General features: G+C 42.5%; 1 protein-coding gene across 1 annotated transcript in view; it reads right to left on the bottom strand.

Annotated features, from left to right (window-relative positions):
- YEATS2 (YEATS domain containing 2) overlaps positions 1 to 20,139 on the bottom strand; it is a 51,907-nt gene that overhangs the window by 10,659 nt on the left and 21,109 nt on the right. Inside the window, exons 16-27 of the mRNA XM_063132453.1 lie at positions 17,889 to 18,062; positions 16,744 to 17,002; positions 15,508 to 15,669; positions 15,295 to 15,404; positions 13,984 to 14,142; positions 11,252 to 11,425; positions 9,220 to 9,418; positions 7,250 to 7,381; positions 6,783 to 6,881; positions 5,005 to 5,116; positions 4,230 to 4,303; positions 1,418 to 1,497 (exon numbers count right to left, since the gene is read on the bottom strand). Coding sequence (XP_062988523.1) covers positions 1,418 to 1,497; positions 4,230 to 4,303; positions 5,005 to 5,116; positions 6,783 to 6,881; positions 7,250 to 7,381; positions 9,220 to 9,418; positions 11,252 to 11,425; positions 13,984 to 14,142; positions 15,295 to 15,404; positions 15,508 to 15,669; positions 16,744 to 17,002; positions 17,889 to 18,062 — 1,734 coding nt within the window. The remainder of the gene's footprint in view (positions 1 to 1,417; positions 1,498 to 4,229; positions 4,304 to 5,004; positions 5,117 to 6,782; positions 6,882 to 7,249; positions 7,382 to 9,219; positions 9,419 to 11,251; positions 11,426 to 13,983; positions 14,143 to 15,294; positions 15,405 to 15,507; positions 15,670 to 16,743; positions 17,003 to 17,888; positions 18,063 to 20,139) is intronic.

The following is a 20,139-nucleotide window of genomic DNA, read 5'->3' as shown; positions in this document are numbered from 1 at the left end:
TGGTAGGATATTGTGCTAGTATAGCACACTAGAAGTTGTGCTACCCTGTTTCCCCGAAAGTAAGACATCCCCCGAAAATAAGACCTACTTCCAGTTTTGCCTCTCGCTGTAATATAAGGCATCCCCCCGAAAATAAGACCTTTTTTTTGTTCAACAATAAATGTGTACTGTATTCTTCTTCATGGAAAAATAAGACATCCCCGGAAAATAAGACCTAGCGCATCTTTGGGAGCAAAAATTAATTTAAGACACTGTCTTATTTTTGGGGAAACAGGGTAGTATATTGATCCTGTTAGTCCATATGTGGGTTTGCAACCATTGACTCAGGGATCAGCATCCAGAATGCACATATTACAGGTATCTGTGGCTCTACATCTGGGCATGCCAACACAGATAAAACTAAACTTGCTTTGATTAGCTCTGACTTTTAATTTCCTAAACTCACAGCAGTTTAGAATTGCTTTTAGAGGCAAACCCATTTATTCTTTCAGCTTGCTACATCTGGGAACAATGCAAGTCTTGTTAGGGCGCCCACCCTATTTTTCAGCATTCTGCACACAACAGAAGAGTCATTTTGTCAAATCGGAAGGAGAAATAAAAAAACAACTAAAAAAACAAACGAACAGCAATTCTGCAGTTCAAAGACTGTCCAAGCAGTTAGGTTAGTCAACACTGCCTTACCATGTAAAACAGCATCCAGGGGAAAATTAAAGCGAAGGAAAACTTAATTCCATTGATGCTACTGCTGCAAACCTCCTTTTTATTTCAATTAAGCTTTTATACTGTTCCCTGTGCAAGTCCCATCGAAATGAATACATTGTTTATAGCAGTGGTACTTGGCTGTTTGATTGTCATTTCTTCCCATCCTCTTCCGAGGAGCTCAAGGAAGCATTTCACAGTTCCCCTACTTTTATCCTCACAACAATCCTGTGAGGTCAGTTAAACAGAGAGTATATGACTGGCCAAGGTAACCCAGTGAATGTCGTGTCTGAGTTGGGATTTAACCCAGGTCCTAGTTCAAAAATCGAGAAATCTCACTACTACACCACACCATGCTGTCTTTCAATTGCCTCCATATAGTTAAGGTTACTGAGAACTTGGATATCACCGAATAATGATTCGGGGAGCTCTCAAAGAACAATATTGCCATTTACACAATGCTTCACATTTACAATGTTAAAAATAACTGGAAATGGAACTTCAAATTTATTTTTATTATATTAAGCCAAATCTCACTTTTTAAAAAGGTTAAAACAAATGTATTCTAAATACGAGAAGTAACTTCATTTCAGAAGTGGCAAAAGGCTTTTGGAGGAGATTTTAAAAATCAGAATCACCTTCACAGAACCACAGATTTCCATTCAGACATTTCTCTGAGGTTTAAGCCCAGTTTTATAGAATACACTAAGAAGATTACCTCAGCGGCCCTCCGTTTTCCAATATTCCAGCTATAATACTGTTCCACAGAACCGGCACAGAAAGAATTGGCATTTTCAGCTAAAAAGCAGAGAAAAATCATCAGAAACATTAGGTTTTAACAGCTATGAAGATGAATTTATTATGTGACTGGCTATAGCTAAGCATCTTCTCACAAGATAAATTAAAAAAAGAATTAGATGGTGTTGTTAAGGAAGATGGCTGCTATGAAGTTAAGTAGCAACTAGGAAAAAGTCACATTGCTGGAGGGGGGAAACTTATAGAATGGAGAAAACAGAAGATTGGCTGAAGCAGGTACGTGAGGGGTGGGTGGGTGTGTCCGTGCGTGCGTGCATGCGTGCGTGTTTGTTTTGGTTGCACTGGCTTCCTGAGCCTTAGCATTAAAGGTGGCAATCAATAGCATTTAAACATTTGCTTGCAAGTTCTGCCAGTCTGAATGGCAATCCAGAAGCTACACAAAATAAATGCTACAGCCAGACAATCTAATGGCAGCAAACCCCTTCTAGCTTTCTCATCTTTAAGAGACAACTCAGCTGCCAATACCCCCCAAAGGCTGAATTCCCTTTGCGGTACACTTTATAGAACATGAGTGCCTATGTGAGTACTTTCTGAGCTCATGTCATCTTTCAGTAAACCGAAGAACAACAAAGGAGTGCTAGCTTTGAAAACAGACGGAAGGAAAAGAGAAACCAGTGTTCTAATTGCTCAAAAATGAAAGCCAGTCAGCAGTTATTGCAGCAGTGTCACAGTCAATGCCCTTATTTGTTAAACTAGGAGGAAAAAAAGCATTTAATGTCTATCATTTTGAAAAAAACACTGGAGAAAAGGCATGAAACTATGCCGGCAGAAAGAATAGCTAAATATAATAAAAGAGCAGGAAACTGTAAGAGACGTTAAAAAAAAATAGTCCCAAACTAAGGAAGCAAGTATAGTTTCCAAGTAGGAGGCCCAGAAAATTACACAGGATTTTAAAATTACACATTTAAAAAACGGTATTACACGCATTTATGGCATCCCATACCATTATGTTTTCTTCACATCACCTAGTTGTAAATGTGCTCCTGATGTTTTCAATTTCCCCTTGATCCATGTGCATTAGTTACCAGGGAAATATTAATAGTGTTAACAATAAAGGCAACATGCAGGTAGGGCAGGCAATGTGCGTTTTCTGTAATTAGCAACAGATGGATGAATTGACCACACAAAAGCTGCCCACAGTATTAAGGCAAACATCTATAGTCTATCAATATTTGTAAGGATTACTGAGCTAATCTATGTCTAACACTTAGAACACTTAGGACTTCTTCTAAGTATTATTGATATCATCATCAGGGACTACAACCTCTAATTCTCGTAATTTGGGAAGGAAAGATTAAGTAGTATTATGCTTTGAATTATAAGGAGTACTGCAATCCATACACATGTACACACACAAGTGTGTGTGTGTATATATAAGATTTACATGTAAGAACAACCTTTGAGGCTTCTTGACCTATTTTGTCTGATATTGTCCACCATGAAATGTCAAGGTGAATTAGCAGGGATAGGCCATAGCACAGTGGTAGAATACATGTTCTACATGCACAAGGCCCCAAGTTCAATCCCCAGCATCTCCAGTTATGTGGTCAGGTGGCAGCTGATGTCAAAGACCCTTCTCTGCTAGACTTGTATTTATTTACGATATTTATATACTGCTCCCCAGTCAAAGTTTTGGAGAGGTGTACAAGATAATAAAACAAAAACATACTAAAACTACATTAAAAATAGATTTTTAAAAGAAGCAAAATGCAAAGTGAACCATGGCTGGTCATCAAGGGAGGGTTCCCGTAATAACATTTTCAGGAGGCGCCGAAAGGAATATAACGTTGGCGCCTGCCTGATCTCTAGGGGCATGGAATTCCATAGGAGGGGGGCTACCACGCTGAAGGCTCTTCCCCTGGTGGACTCCAGTCGGGGGATGGGACTATGTGGAACCACCAGGAGCATGCCCTTGGATGACCTTAATGACTGGGCAGGTTGATAGGGGAGAAGGTGCTCTCTCAGGTATCCTGGTCCCAAGTTTAGTGCTTTGTACACTAGTACAAGAACCTTAAACCTGGCCCAGTAGTGAATAGGCAGCCAGTGCAGTTCCCTCAGTAGAGGAGTTACATGCTGGAAAGGGGCAGCTCCGGACAACAGCCGAGGTGCAGCATTCTACACTAGCTCCAGCTTCCGGAGCAGCTTTAAGGGCAGCCCCACATGGAGCGCATTGCAGTAATCCAATCTTGAGGTTGCCAGTGCCTGTACCACCGTGGCCAAGCTATCCCTGTCCAGGAGAAGCCGTAGCTGGCGAACCAGCCGAAGCTGGTAAAAACACTCTGAGTTGCTGCGGCCACTTGTCCCTCCAGCAACAGAGATGGATCTAAGAGTATCCCCCAAACTACAAACCTGATCTTTCTGAGGGAGTGCAACTCCATCCAGAACAGGCAATGAGCCTATCTCCTGGGCTCAGGAACCACTCACACACAGGGCTTCTGTCTTGCCAGGATTTAGTTTCAGTTTACTAGCCCTCATCCAGCCCATTACTGAGTCTAGGCACCGGTCCAGGACCTACACGGCCTCACCTGATTGCATTGTCATAGGGAGACAGAGCTGCGTATCATCAGCAGACATCCTGGGGAGCCACTACCCATCAGTGTCAATCATACTGGGCTAGATGGACTAATGGTCTGACTCAGGATAAGGCAGCTTCCTATTTCCATATAATGTGGTGCTACCTATAAATTACTACAAAACAGTGTTCAAATTCTTACTTCTCTCAGCAATTAATGGAACCTTCTTCACTATCGCTGTCAAAAGTTGTTGGAGGTTGTCTAAATATTCTGTCCTGTAAAGAATGAAGAGTTAACACATGATATTATCATTTTATGACACTGCTGTTATACGAACACTATATATGTACACAAGTTAGCAGCAAGAGGCCCTCTAGACAGCATAATTCAAATGCATGTAATTTGTTGTGAATCTCCCAGAGAGTGATTCACAATTAAAGAAACACTACTACTACTACTACTAATAATAATAATAATAATAATAATGGCCTATTGTAGCATACCCATTCTTGTAGATAGTTGTGAAACAAATATAGAATTCCAGTCAACAAAATAATTGATTTATCTGTGCACTGTTTGCATAAGCATATAAATGTGGTTTTCAGCACTGCATCTGGGAGAGAGTGTATACACACTGGGGCCAATGCAGCAAAACCAACCAGGGTACTATCAGTTTTCATTTGCAAAGCTCTGCTAGTATTCTGGTAGGCAAGAACTCTGACACTGCTGTCTACTCATCCAGGGGCCTATCCAAGAACCATTATAAACAGTCTCAGATCTTTTTGATTGAGCGCCAGTAATAAATTAAAGTATTTCACTTGGAGAAACACCATTGGGTTATTGCATTAGCCAAATGCGTTGGGATGAGCTCCTTCCCATCTCACAAAAATCGTGGCCTGCAAATATCTAACCCAACTTGTTATGACCCCCTGTCCCCATGAGGTAGATGTAGTTTTAACCTGGCAAAAATAATTACCCAATGATGTAATTTCCAAGTTCGGAGCTCTCCTCTGCTTTTACTGTCATCTGACCATCTTGGGAGACCAGAGAACCGCAACTCTGTCCTGCTGAATCAGGCTCTAGCTTAACTTTGGAAGATAACAGAATCATTAAAAAAATGGCTATCAGGAATTTTTATTTATTTTATTTATTTATTTATTTATTACATTTTTATACCTCCCAATAGCCGAAGCTCTCTGGGCAGTTCACAAAATTTTAAAAGCAACAGTAGGAAAAGAAATATCCAGCCAGGCTAATACTTCAGTCAATTATAAACAAAGGAGAAAAGGTAAGCTGCAATTTTATATGCATTTATTAGACAAGAACAGGAACCGGAGATGGTACTGGTTGAGGGTTAAAAAGGTAAAAAGATAAAAATAGCAAACTAGAAAAGTTAATAGAGTTATTAAGCTAATGTTCTGTGCAATAAAAAGAAAAATGAGGAACAGAAGTAAACTTTGATGACTAAAACTGGGAGGGAGCCATAGATAACGTTATTTGTTACAGCATTATTTAACATGACAAAACAAGGTTAAAAACATTATAAAACTATTTAGCTGGAAGTGAGGCTTTGGAGCTCAATGCCAAAACTACCTCCTCCACAGCCCTCTCCCTTGTAGCACTGTCGAGCTCTGGAGAGCGTGGTACTGGTTGCTTCCAGAAAAATTACTTCCTCTGGGGACTTTGTTCTTGTTATTTAAGTAATCAGCACCACCTCCAGGTCCTTTCTTATTGTAGAAATGTATGTCCAACGTGTAATTGACCCAAACAGTTTTAAAATTACTACCCTTTCCTGAAAAATCTTCATTCATATCACAGAATTTTTTTTATTGAGAATGAAGGGGAGGGTGGAATTAAAGGCAACAGCAGTATCTAGAACAAGGGGTGGGAGAACCTCTTTCAGCACAAGGACTGAATTCAATTTCAGAGAAAGCTCCCAGGAGCCACATTCCAGTGGGGCAAAAGACAAAGCAAAAGCCCCGGCATGTTATAGCTGAAAGCTCTGACTGCCGGCGATTCAGCCTGAGGGAGAGGCATTTCAACTTTTTAGAACAGGGTGAGGGGGGAATGCACAAAAGTCAAGAAACTACCAAACAATAGATGTCTGAGGGAAAGCGGGTGAGGCCCTCTAGGGAACCCCGGAGAGCCAGATTAGGACCACAGGAAGGCTGGATTTGGCCTCCTTGCCTGAGGTTTCCCACCCCTGAACTAGATTACTGGGAGAATTTGAAGTGGGGGAGAAAGATATTGACCGATCACTCCCAATTTCAATCCTATTATTTTGAAAAATTACTTTTACTGAGAGCAACAGCTTCTGCTGCATTACAAACTCATCATCCTGTCCCTGGACTTCCAAGTGAAAAGCACAGCCGTACTTTCAGAGATGGTAGACAGCATTCTTTGATACATCACATTTTAGGATTACACATTTCATTGTGTATCTGTAGCGTAAGGTTGAGGAATTTGACCACGACAGTCAAATCTTACAGGTGACTACAGGTCACTCAATCTTATGGAGTTCAGAGGCTCATATCCGTATATATGTTTGGCAAGCCTTTGCCTTCTACCCTCCTTAAAAATGTCTCCATCTTATGTTTGTTTCTTCTTTTACAGAAATTACAGGATTTGACCTGCATTCAGTCACAAACAAAAACCAGTAATACATTGTATTGCCAAATGTAAGCGATATGCATCCCTATATAATTATTCCCACCACCCACTGCAAGATCTGATCACAACACTAAACAATTTTACCTTTTGTGACAGAAACTGCAGAAGTGCTTGGAACAACTGGATTAGCTGAAGACACAGGTGTAACAGCAGACACTTTGCTGGAAGAAAGCGACTGTATCACTGAGAGAAAAGAGAAATACTGGTAATGTGGAGAGGTAGGGACTTCTCAATGTTAGCACATGATGCTTGCGTTGATCAATTACTTTACTAACGGACACTAAAATTCCTTTATGTGCATTTTTATATTTGTTTCTTCCCCCATCCCCCATTCTCCCCGTTTTGTGTAACGTTCTGCAAGATTAAGGGATCTGAAGATTTTGAAAGCTTGCACTCACAATTTTGTATATTTTTTGTTGGTCCTAATAAAGATATTGCCTGAGTGTGGATGTTGGAATTTTTAAATCTGATGTTAGGCAGAGTGTGATATTAACTACATAAAATCATCTCATAAACGTCTCTATACATTATCTTCTTAAACCGCATTTTACCTTTGTTCACAGGCATCAAAATTGTCTGGACTCCGCCGGAGGCAGTGCTCACACCAAGTTGCTTGAGTTGGCTGGGAACCGTCAACACAGCCTGTTGTGGGCTGCTCTGACTGGAGTGAATCTTTAACAACCCTAAAATGAAAGTGGCATTTAAAAAGAGTTCTTATTCCTTCCTGAACAAAATATAGGTATTTGTCTACTCATCAATACCGTGAACTAAAAAAATATATGGAGAGGTGTGTGGAAATGGCAATGAAATTAGACCCAAGTTTTACCTCAAAATTCCCAGTAAGCAAAGACTGACAAATACAATGAGAAGCTTGCATATACATTTTTAAAATTATAATGAGAAAATATTTAATATAGGCCCTTTTGCAAGGACCAGCAGCTGCATTTCTACAAGAGCGAAGCAGCAATTATAACCACAGATAATACTGACTGCCAAGAAACGAGGTCTGGTATTATACACAGGAAACTTAAGTAATAGCAATGGAGTTAAACAGTTGGTTGTGATGAAAGAAACACATGCAGACATACACATATTTTGTTCCCATGACTGAGGATTTATAGTTTGAAGATATCACAAGAACAGATGAGGATGAAACAATAATAAAACCAAGACCAGTCATAGAAGAGCTGGATCAGATAAGCAACTGCAACTAATTCCCTCCACCCCCCTTAAAAACAAACAAACCACAGGAGCGTCTAAATCACAGATCTTACATGATGCTCACATATACCCTGAGACGGCCCTCTCTGCTTCGTGTCCATGCACCCTCTTAGGACTTCAAAGGCACATGGAGAGAAGCTGTCAATGACAGTTCTCAACAGTGGAACTTCCTGCCATGGGTAGCTCCAGCTTTGAGGAGGGCCCTGGCCAAAGTATCCTCCTCTCTCATGGGCCTCCCTCCTCTGTTGGGGGGAGGGGGAGGGGAAGGAGGGCTGGTGGGCTCATCTGGTTGAGGCGGTGATGCTCCGAACAGTGGTGAGTGGCTGTTGCATGTAGCCAATGTCCCCAGACGATGTTAGGTCAGAATTATTGTCAGAAATTAGAAGAGTGGCTAGTTCCAGCCAACTAGTGCCCTTCAGTGTGCTGGGCCAGAGTTCCCCCTGCCCAAACGGGGCTCAGATGGCCTTGCTCCTTTCCTTTGCATGGAAGCAAGTATCTTTTGGAAGCAGATTTTAAAACTTCCATGGCTTTTTGGCAGCCAAATATAAGGCGAGTGTGGAATTTAAATCATGCTTAGGTTTTCCAATCAAAACAGTTATTAACAAAGTTTAACCTCTTGCCACGATCCCAAAGCTTTTATTATAAACAATTCATACTCTGGATCTAAATATAAGATTTCCCCCCCAAATAAAAATCATAAATGCAACAATAAAAATACTCATTAAAATGAGGAAACAAGTACAAAACAGAACACTAAAAGCTAGATATGGTCTAAAACAATAGAAATAATTATCAAATGCCTGAAAGGAAAAAAAATATTTTTTTTTTCAGGTAGAGGGGAGGGTTGGTAGACCTCCCCTGCTGAGATATTCTACAATTACTATACCACCACTGAAAGAGGCCTCATCTCTGGCACTTGGCAAATGGATCTTTATTAATGATGGACCAGAGGGCAGAGTCTCTGATGCATCCCAAGGCTCAGACAGATTCATGTGGGAAAGTGCATTCCTTAAAATACCCTAAATAGCCTCCAGTAGGGGTGGGGAACTTGTGGCCCTCCAGATGTTGTTGACTACAACTTCCATCATCCTGGACCACTGGCCACGCTGATGGAACCCATCCACACCTGTAATCTAGAGCCATATTAACACCAGCACTTTACAATCCCTTTTGGAACAAGGCAGGCCACAAACCTAGTACCCAGGCGCTCCAAATCCTGCTATTTCAGCACCCAAAATCAAAGCATTCCAGACTGACGCTAAAACAATGACATCAAGAGCCAGGAGAAGGCATAGATTACCTGATACTGCAGTTTTTCCAGATACTGGAGCTGGGGCAGTCACCCAGGAAGCTATGCTTACTACGGCTGATGCACTTGTTTTATTAGGCACAGCTGATGCGGTTTGCCCAGCATTGACAGGAAGTTGCTGCTGCTGTCCAGATGCTTTCACTACAGGGCCTGCAGCTGGAGATGAGCTAGAGCTTACACTGTCTGCTTGCTGTGTTAGAAAGAAGAGGGAGAGGGTTAACACAGTTTTCACTTAATTGGACTTAAGAATGAAATAAAAGCAGAAAGCATCAAGCAATACACATTGTGAATTCATTCATTCCTTACACATTTAGTGTGGGAGTACACAGTATCTGCTGTGTTAATGGCAGGAAAATTTGCATATTTTCATCCTCCACTCTAGTTTCTTCCTCTCCCCCCCTCCCCCACACTGATGGGTGCCTTTAAGGCGCCCATGGAGTGGGGGTAAGAAACACGATTTCCCCAAGGCAGGCCATTAGAGTGGAGCGGAAAAATACGCGATTTCCCCAGCCTTGAGGAAACTGCGCCCCCCACTTGTGCCAATTGGGGCCTTAAAGGCCCTCTTAACCTTGAATTAAGGGGGCCTTTAAGGGCCAAATTGGTGGGGGGGGGGGGAAGGCAAAGTGCACTTTCTGGGGCCTCTGGAAAGTGCACAATTCCCCCAGCATGCCTCACACACGCTTGTCCGGCCTGGCTCCTTGGAACAGGGCCAGAGAAGCAGGTCTTGGTAAACCTGGGCGAGCCCCCCCCCCCCCCCACGAGTTCTCTATTCCCTAACCAAGAACAAGGCAAAGGCAGGGGTCTGGTCTCCAAAACTACCCTTTTCAACACAAATAAATATGGCAATGGAGAGCAGCACTTTACTTTGCAGCAAGCTAGCTTCCCATATTTTTTTAAAAAAAAAGATTTTAAAAATTGTAACAAATAAAACAAAAAACTCAGGAGAGGCTGGGAGCCTGGTGGACACCAGAAGCATCTGTGGGCTCATTGGTACCCACCAGTTTGACGGCGGAGAACCAAGTAAGGAAAACAAGATGTTGAGAACCCTGTGCTGTCCCCATAATATACAGCAATGTCTCTAAAATATTACTCAAAGCCATGTTTATTAGAAACGGTCATGTTCAAAAATCACCCTTCCCCAACCTGGTGCCTTCCAAACATATTGGGCTACAAATTCCAACATCCTTAGCCAAAGGTCATGCTGGCTGGAGGTGATAGGAGTTGAAAGTCAACACATCTAGGGAGCTCCAGGTTGGTGGAAGGCTGTTCTAAATGACGTGCAAATGAGGAGACTGTTTATAATACCAACTGGAGATCAAAATGACCTAGGAAACTAATCTTGTTCTGTGTCATTGAGTGAGACACTTTTTTCATAATCGCTTTCTCAGTATTAAGGTTTCATAAATGCACTCATCTGCTTTCTCGTGGCAAGCACCCCTGTGCTTTCACCACAAACCTAGATCACGGGCTGTGGGTGTAGGAAACCAGCTCTCCCTCCTAGGGAGAATGTGGGAGGGGGGAAGCAGTGTATCTCTCCCACCACCACCACCCAACTCCTTTTCAGAAGTGAGGTGATCTGGGGCTGGTCACAGTCTGGATGGGAGACAACAGAGTTCCATGATGGAAGAAAGTGGAGATATAAATGTAATAAACCACATAACAATTCTGCTATAGCACAGTGTGAGGGCATGTATCTCTCCCTTACAGTGTTCTCTTGCACATGCCGTAGGAAGAGAGTGGTCAGTGGCATCTACAAATCATGCCAGCCATCTCAAAGTATCAATCACACATTTTGACCTATATTTTAAAGAACTGCCTGATGCAAACAGAAAAGTATGCTTAATTAAAATCTAAAATAGAACGTTTTAAATCTATGTCTGCTTAAAAGCAATAATACCACTGACTTCACCACAGTAAAAAAAATTAAGTGTTCAGTGTACATTCTTGCACAATCCTCACTTCCCTGAGTAGTTGTGCTTACATCTGAAACTTGACAAACAAGCTGACTGACGCTGGACCTCACCTGTGCAACGCCATTTGATGGAAGCGTCACGGCAGAAGTCGTTGCTGCGGTGATCACCCCGCCGGCTACTCTTAGCACAGTGGTGCCCGGTTTTGAGAGTTGTGATGATGCTGGTAACGATTTCAGTGTATTGTCTGATATTTTCATCAGTGAAGCTTGGCCACTGGAAGCTGCCTTTGAAATTAGAAATGGATTTAAGTGGAAATTACACTATTTATTTATTTATTACATTTTTATACCGCCCAATAGCCGAAGCTCTCTGGGCGGTTCACAAAAATTAAAACCACAATAAAACAACCAACAGGTTAAAAGCACAATTACGAAATACAGTATAAAAAGCGCAACCAGGATAAAACCACGCAGCAAAAATTGATATAAGATTAAAATACAGAGTTAAACAGTAAAATTTAAATTTAAGTTAAAATTAAGTGTTAAAATACTGAGTGAATAAAAAGGTCTTCAGCTGGCGACGAAAGCAGTACAGTGTAGGCACCAGGCGGACCTCTCTGGGGAGCTCATTCCACAACCGGGGTGCCACAGCGGAGAAAGCCCTCCTCCTAGTAGCCACCTGCCTCACTTCCTTTGGCAGGGGCTCACGGAGAAGGGCCCCTGTAGATGATCTTAAGGTCCGGGCAGGTACATATGGGAGGAGGCGTTCCTTCAAATAACCTGGCCCCAAACCGTTTAGGGCTTTTGCAAGTCAGATATGCCTAAACAGGTGATTAGAAAAGCTCATGAAGATTAAGAGGGAAGCTTATTATTCATATAGCACCAACCATGTGCATGGTGCTTTACAGAGAACAAGAAGTCAGGTCACTGCCCTGAGAAGCTCATGATCTAAAATTCAATGCAAGGGAGAGGAAGGTGAAGAAAGGGCTAAACAGGGAAGGAAAATACGGCTGTTTCAGTTGCACATGCTTCACACTTAGTTACAGACTTGAGTTATTTATTTATTACATTTATATACCGCCCCATAGCCAAAGCTCTCTGGGTGGTTTACAAAAGTTATACAGCAGGGCAGCCTCTCCCAACTGGATCTCCTCCAGATGTGCTGGACTGCAACTCCCAGCATTCCCAGCCAGCATGGCCATTGGCTGGGAATGATGGAAGTTGCAATCCCTTATATCTGGAGGGCACCAGCTTGAGGAAAGCTACAATAAGGCATGGGATCTAGGGGGATGCACCAAAGGCATCACAGAAAAAGTGGATTTTGAAGAGCAATTTAAATTAAGTAAGAGCAAGGGGGAAAGGATGGAGTAGGAGACCTTCAGGTGGCTGGGGCTGGTGGATCTAGAGGAGCGAAGGTCATGGTTAGGAATGTATCTGGATATAAGAGCAGAGAGAAAAAGGGGGGCATGTCCATGGAGGACTTTCAAGGGAAAGCAGGGATTTAAGGAAGAGCATCATGTGATCAGAGCAACAAAGAGTTCTTTGATTTTGGCAGCAGAGTGTTAAACAAACTCTGTTTAACATGAGAGGATCAAGGTGAGATATCAGAAGACCGAGAGGAGACGACCGCAGTAGTCTAGGACAGAGATGACCAAAACTAGAGATTTTGCTGAGGTGTCAGAGAGGAAAAGGCACATATTTGCTATGTTGGAAAGGGAGAAAAGACACAACTTGGCTATGGACCGAATGTGGGGAACAAAGGAGAGAGAGAAGTCAGACATAGAAGCTGAGGCTATGTGCCTGTTCAAGTAGGCAGATGGTAACATTAATAGATAAAGAAAGCTTGTGAGGAGAGGAGGAAAGATGAGAAGCTCCATTTTGGACGTCTTGAGTTTGAGATGATGACGAAGCATTCAAGCAGAAATATCAGAGAAAGAATTGGAGATATGGGAGTTTCATATAATAGATTTGGAGATGGAAAGAAAAAGGCTCCAGCAATTTTCATGCCTGTGTCTACCAGTCAGCAGTGAAGTAATACACACACACAGTACATGAAGCAATTAAACACAGGAACTGCTAAAAGGCAGCATGGTAGCATTTATTTATTTTTTAAAAGTTCAGTAACCCATTAGCTAAATAGGGAGGTGGTGGTAAGGAAAGATTTCTGGTGCTCTTGCTTCTATACCTCTACTCTCAATTCCAGTATGAAGCTTGGAGGATGGCAAGAAGGGAGAAAGCCTTTTCAGTGGTGGCCCCCCAATTATGGAGTGATCTCCCCGATGAGGCTCACCTGGCGCCAGCATTGTTATTTTTTCGGTGCCAGGTCAAGACTTTTCTCTTCTCCCAGGCATTTTACAGCATTTAACAACATATGCTAAGTTTGTCTGTTTTTTAATGGACCCCAGAACTGTTGTTGTTTAAATGGATACTGTTATTTTATACTGTTGGTTTTTTTTATATTTTTGATGGTTTTAAATTTTGTATACTTTTTAATGTTCACTGTTTTTAACTATTGTAAACTGCCCAGAGAGCTTCGGCTATGGAGCAGTATATAAATAAATAAAATAAATAAATAAATTCCATTGGTTTGATGAAGGAATTAAACCTATTTATAATGATGTACTTTCCCCTTTTGATAAATGGCTCTGTGCAGGTCCGGGTTTTTTTTTTTTCTGTTTTATTGGAACAGCCCCACCAATGCCTGATCACAATTTGCTTTTGAAAGTTTCCTCCGTTTCAGGAAGGATTAGCTGTATAGCACAGAAGAGCAAGTGTTATGGCTTAACAAGCCTGTGGTGCTTTGGATCCCAAATCCAACCCCCCAATCATGGCTTTGCAGTTACCTGTGCAAATAAAGCAGCAGTTTTGTGTCCAGTTATTACTTTCAGTGCCTGATGTCCTTGGGAGGATGATGTTCCAGCACTCGCATTACCTTGGACAACTGTTCCTGATGCTTGTTTTGCAGAACTCTGGTGAGATGGTTGGCCAACTAAAAACGTGCCCTGTACGAAAGAACATCTACAGTGAATACCTAAATGCTCTATGCGCACACACACACACACACACACACACACACACACAGACCTGATTCGCATGTAATAGCAAATCATGGGATTTGCTGTGCAGGAGAGAGGAGAGAGCATCAGCTGCTTCCGCTTTTAATCAACATGCTACAATTGGCTGGGTCATAGGTTGTTGAGTGTGATGTTTGATCAACCCAGCAGTTAATCCATGGTTAACCCTAAACAACCCAGCAATTAACCCTAAACAACCCAGTGCTCTGGGTTTGCGTGTCACACACACAATCTACAACCTGGCTGATCATAGCTTATCTATTAAAAGCAGCAGTGAGGAGTGTGCAGGAGGTAGTGTGCTCACATACTCCACTCATGCACAGCAAACTGTGGGTTAAGTAACCCACAATTTGCTGTTATGGAAGAACTGGGTCACACACACTCATTGTAAGCAGTGTTACTATAAATTACAGCACTCACTGATTTGATTTTTAAAAGATAACCCCTTTTTGCACTCAATAGTACCATCTATTATAATTATCTGGAATAAACCTACAACAGCAACAAAGTCTCAACTAAGAAACGCAAGCAATTAACTTGACAAGAAGTTTAAAAAATTACACCCCCTCCCCGCCTCCAACTACCATTTCTTTCAATGAACTGAGCCCAGCCATGGCTAACACAAAGCGAAAGGTGTGAACTGCATGACTGCCTTACCATAAATCATCATTATGGAGATAAGGATAATGTGAAGATGGAGAGAGCTGGTTTGCAGGACACACTATTGTGAGTCAACTCATGTTAACCTGCATTGTTCTATGAACTGGGTCAGAGTGTCCTTTCAGAGACAGGGTGTCTAGCAGGCCAATTCCAGCCCCTTGCTCCTTTAAACTTGACATCAGATGTACTCTAACTATGGATAAGCAATGTGGTGCCCTCCAGTTGTCTTGGATTACACCTCCCATAATCCCCAATAACTGGCTGGGATTGATGGGAGTTGTAGTCAAAACAGCTGCAGGGCACAAGATTGTCTACCCTAGCTCTAACCAACAGTATCAGTGGCGTCCTGACCCAGAGTCTCTTCTGTTTTATCGAGAGCCCAGCGAGAGAAGAGGTCTATAGACCACATTACGGACTAACCTGCGGTGTTTGTTTGAGGATGTAAGATGTGTAGGTGAGATGCTGAGATAAGCCAGTGCTGGTGCTTTGGGTTCCTCCACTTCCACTTGTTGAAGTGCCTGATTGTTGATCTGGAACAAACAAGACAGTCATACATGAAGCACAGCCTAGTCCCATTATTCAATGCTTCAAAGAGGCATCCCATAAAATAGTTTTCGCTTGTGCAACACTAACTGGCATTATTCGTGGCTCGCAGAATGGCTCCTTGAGGAATAAGCAGCAGTTTTCCTTTCCCAGAAGGGTTCTTGCTGTTGGTGGTGAGGTACAGTTTCGTGCCAGGGGGTAGGTTCGCCAGGTTGGCCAAGTTAGTGGCTGGCAATTGCAGTGTTGCCATTACTAGAAGGAAAAGAAGAAACAAAGATGGTTACCCAGGTTTTCAGAGACTGTCCTTTTGCAAAATACGATTTCAATAGCAGTTTAGGAAGTAAAAACTTTTCTATTATAGTTATTTTTATTTATATCTGCATATTACTCTTCTGATGATCATGCACTGATGACTTTCACTATGGCTACAATGATGCAATTTTTATACTGGGATTAATATCCATCACACTTCACATGGCAGAGTAAGAAGCACAAAACCCTTATTGTAGACAGCTTTCAATCCCTAGTTAGACATGGGGAGGAGAGAGGCAAGACATTACATCCTAAGATTGTGTATGAATAATTGAAGCTTTTGTAGAGCTCAATTCTTGTGGAAGGAGAGGGCTTTGACGTAGGAACTGAAGGATGGGAAAAGGGCAGATAGCACGGAAGTTCTCTGTGCAAAGAACAGAATGGTGGTGGAAGATAAAACAAAACTGACCAAAGGAACACAGGTCCTTGAAAACAAGGGAATCACAAGAAAGAAGAATGTTCATGTTAGAAGAGAGATTAAAGACTGAACAGCGCACTCTGAAACAATTGCTGTGGTAAAGAGCGCTATGCTGGACATAATGAGTTATGTCTATGGTGTCTGCCTGCCAGCAACATAGGCACAGCTGGCAGAATGAATTCCTGTTCCAAATCTGCTCTGTGAGAAGGGTGGAGGAGAGCAAGGGGAAGTCCTGATCCATCTTCAGAAGTTTGCTTGCCTGATGTTGAATGCTGCCCAATATCATCATCATTACCACTGCCGCCACCACCAAACAGATACAGAAATGTGGCAATACATGGGAGCAACCAGACAGAGAAATTTCATTTGATGCGCCCTACGTCGACATTAATCACAATAGCACTAGCCTAACACTAACAGGCTTTTTCTTCAGCTCTACCAAGTCAATGATGAGTGTCCCATCTTAACTAAGAACACAGCTAGATTTAAAAGATCACCACAATATTCTAGAATTAAGCTAGTTCTTACTGGTTAGTTAGTCCCATGTAATCATATCCGAAGTTGCACAAAAATAAAGAAAAAGCAATTAACTTTACCTGAACCTTGGGATCCACTCTTGGGAACTCCCGTCGATGGAACCTGAGCCTTTGTTAAAGTCTGCACGGGCTGAGCAACAATGGTTCCTCCACCACCACTCACAATAGCTTTTGCTACTCCTTGGGTTACGACTTGTTTCCCACCAACTGCCTTTGCTACTGAAGGGCTGGATTTTGCCACTAGTATCTGTCCGCCACTAATGGCCACAGCCTGCTTGACTGAAGCCGGTAAAGCAGACCCAACTGGAACACTAACGATCTACAATAAAATAAAATATGTTGCTTAAGTGACAACACCATAACGGGGGGGGGGGGGAGGGAGAATCAGTTTACCTAATCAGTTACACAAATTGAACCTGAATTAGCAGCTGTGTGGGAACAGGTGTAAGACAAGCCACGCTGAGATATAAAGCCTGTTTAAAGATCGAAACCAGCACCCTGAATTAAGTTTGGGAGCCAATCTGTAACAGCATAAGATCTCTTAAAACTGGTGAGAGATGTTCCCAGTGAGACACCCCAGTTAAAATCCTGGGGAGTGTATTTTTAATTAATGGGAGCCTCTGAACCATCTTGAAAGACACTGAGATATCACCAGAGCATGGACTGCTTTTGCTAGACTATCCCTGTCCAGGAGAGGTTGTAGCTGGTCTACCCACACTCCCCGCATATGGAAAGATTCGATGAACATCAGACCTCCCTTCAGTCTGTTGGTTGAGATTCACAACTGAGCTGTGACCTGCCCTAGGGTGGGTTGTATCAAGGAGAAAAACAGGAAAACGAGGAAAACTTAACAAAGGGAGAGAAGAGGTGGAGGAAAAATACTCTCATTAAAGATAAAAATAAAAGCAGTTTGGGCTTAAAGGTGGGACTGGGGAATGGAAAGGTTGAAGACCACCTTAAAAACAACAACTATGTAATTCCTTTCCCCTCAAATAGATATAACATCTTACTTCAGAAAGATGGAGTGTATTTTATCAGATCTAATGGTGACAGAAACATTTTAAAAGGCACACCTGCCCTTGAGACTTCTGTAACTCCACAGTTATGTTGAATTCACATCAATGCACAATAGCATGGAACAGCTTCAGTGGAACGTTCATTTGATTAAAAGAACAGAAGCAAAAAAGGAATAAAAAACAGTGTACCTTAGATGATGTGGATCCCTCTCCGGTGCTCACAACTTGCTTTTGAGGTGACAAAGCAATCACGTGACTCCCTTTCACAGTGACATACTGCTGTACAGATGTCTGAGAGGCTGTCCCAGTTGCTTGCACTGGAGATTGCTGGGGCAGTTCTCCAGGCTCTTGCTTTATTATAACCTTTAAATAAAATCAAACAGAAGCTAAGAATTTATAGGGAAATCCTAATGCCCTCCCTGCTGCCATCCATGTGAAGTTTATATTTTATTATTTATTTATTGCATTTATACCCCGCCTTTTCTCCTCCAAGGAACCCAAGGCAGCATACATAATCCTCCTGCTCTCCATTTTATCCTCACAACAACAACAACATCAACAACCACCACCCTGTGAGGTAGGATGGGTTGCAAGTCTGTGACAGGCCCAAAGTCATCCAGTGGGTTTTCATGTGGGAAGGTAAAGAAGTTCTGGGACAGAGTCTTTAGAGAAATAGAAAAAAATCTGATCAAAAAGTATATAAAATGCCAGACTTGGTCTTAAATAAAGAGATAAGAGGGGAAAAAATGCTAATTGGATATATGCTGACCCTGTGAGGTAGGTTGGGCTGAGAGTCTGTGACCGGCCCAAAGTCATCCAGTAGGTTTCCATGGCTGAGTGGGGACTAGAACCCAGATATCCCGACTCCCAGTCCAACACTTTAGCCACTACACCACACTGGCTGGGGCAGAGATAACCTCTGCAGGTAGTTGGTGGGGGTATCCACCACAGAGCCCCAGTTATGCTTGTGGAAAGCTCCTTGAGTCTGCTGCCCATTCCAGGGATGGCCTTGGATCTGCTGGATCTAATCCTCCTTCATCTGGCAGGAAAGCTACAGGATCAGGCCACCCTCTATGACTGCTTGGAGCAATTCCCCCCTCCCCCGCACTGAAATATGGGGGATAGGAATAAAGGGGGAAACCCTCATGGCAGGCAAAGTAAGGGAGCCCTCCACCCACCTCCTGCTCTGGCCAGCACAAGCCAGTGCAGCTTTGGAGGTGGCAGATGATCCACCAATTCAACGCCCCCCACCCCCATTCCATTTAGGAGTACATACTAAAGCTCCAGTACAGACAGACATGCATCTTTTACAACAGTGCTGGGCAACTTGTGGCCCTCCACACACTGCTGAACTGAAACTCCTAGCAGCAGACACTTTGGGCTGTGCTGGCTAGGGCTGATGGCAGTGGTAGCACGACAACATCCGAAGGGCCACAGGTTGCCCACCCCTGTTTTTCAAGAAACAGAGAGGCTGCTGGATAGAGCACAAAGTAAATAATTCCTACATAACTGGACTTCAAAAATCTACACTATGTCCATATCCTTTTTTAAAAGCCGTAGTCACTGTAAAAAGGCTCTTGATAGAAGTTACCAGAACTGTCACACGTGTGCAAAAATATCCCAGGTACTGAAGCTATATAGTACTAAAGCTCAATGCATCTCTCAGCTCTGGCCAGAACAGGTGTCACCAAAAGATAATATCAACATAACCTACTATTTATGTGTCAAGATCAAACACACACACACACACACACACACACACACACACACACACACACACACAGTTCTTTGCAGTTGTAAAAAGAGTTAAAGTATCATTATTTCCTTAAAAATCATAAAAAGTGATACAAAATCAACACTGGCACTTTTGTTACTTGAATAAGTGTACTAAAACAAGTGCAGTGATGCTGGAACTGGAAACATTAGGAGGGGGCTGTGGTGCTCATGCCCTGCTTGTGGGGTTCCCATAGGCATCTGGTTGGCCATCAAAATGCTGGACTAGACAGGCCTTTGGCCAAATCCAGCAGGGCTCCTCTTGTGTTAGGGGAGAGACCATGGCTCAGTGGTAGATCACATGCTTTGTGTGCAGAACATCCCAGATTCTATCCCTGACATCTCTAGGTGGGCCTGGAAAATTCCTGCCTGATCCTGGAGAGCCACAGTCAACCAGTGGCCCAGTTTGGACAACACAACAATCCATGGTTAAACAAACCATATGTTGTTTACGATGTGCAAACCCGGTCAGTGTCAACAATACTGAGCTAGATGGACCAAAGATCTGACTTTGTACATGGCAGCTTCCTATGTTCTTATTACAACATTACAGAAAATGGTTATGCCTGTCTTTCAGACACAATGACAATATTTCAGTAGATACAGTGGCCAATAAACAACGTATCTTTATATAATCCCTTGTACAGCTGATAAATTGCAATGCTCA

Source organism: Elgaria multicarinata, chromosome 8, assembly GCF_023053635.1.
Source record: "Elgaria multicarinata webbii isolate HBS135686 ecotype San Diego chromosome 8, rElgMul1.1.pri, whole genome shotgun sequence".
Taxonomy (NCBI): domain Eukaryota; kingdom Metazoa; phylum Chordata; class Lepidosauria; order Squamata; family Anguidae; genus Elgaria; species Elgaria multicarinata.
This window is presented reverse-complemented; position numbering and strand designations above follow the sequence as displayed.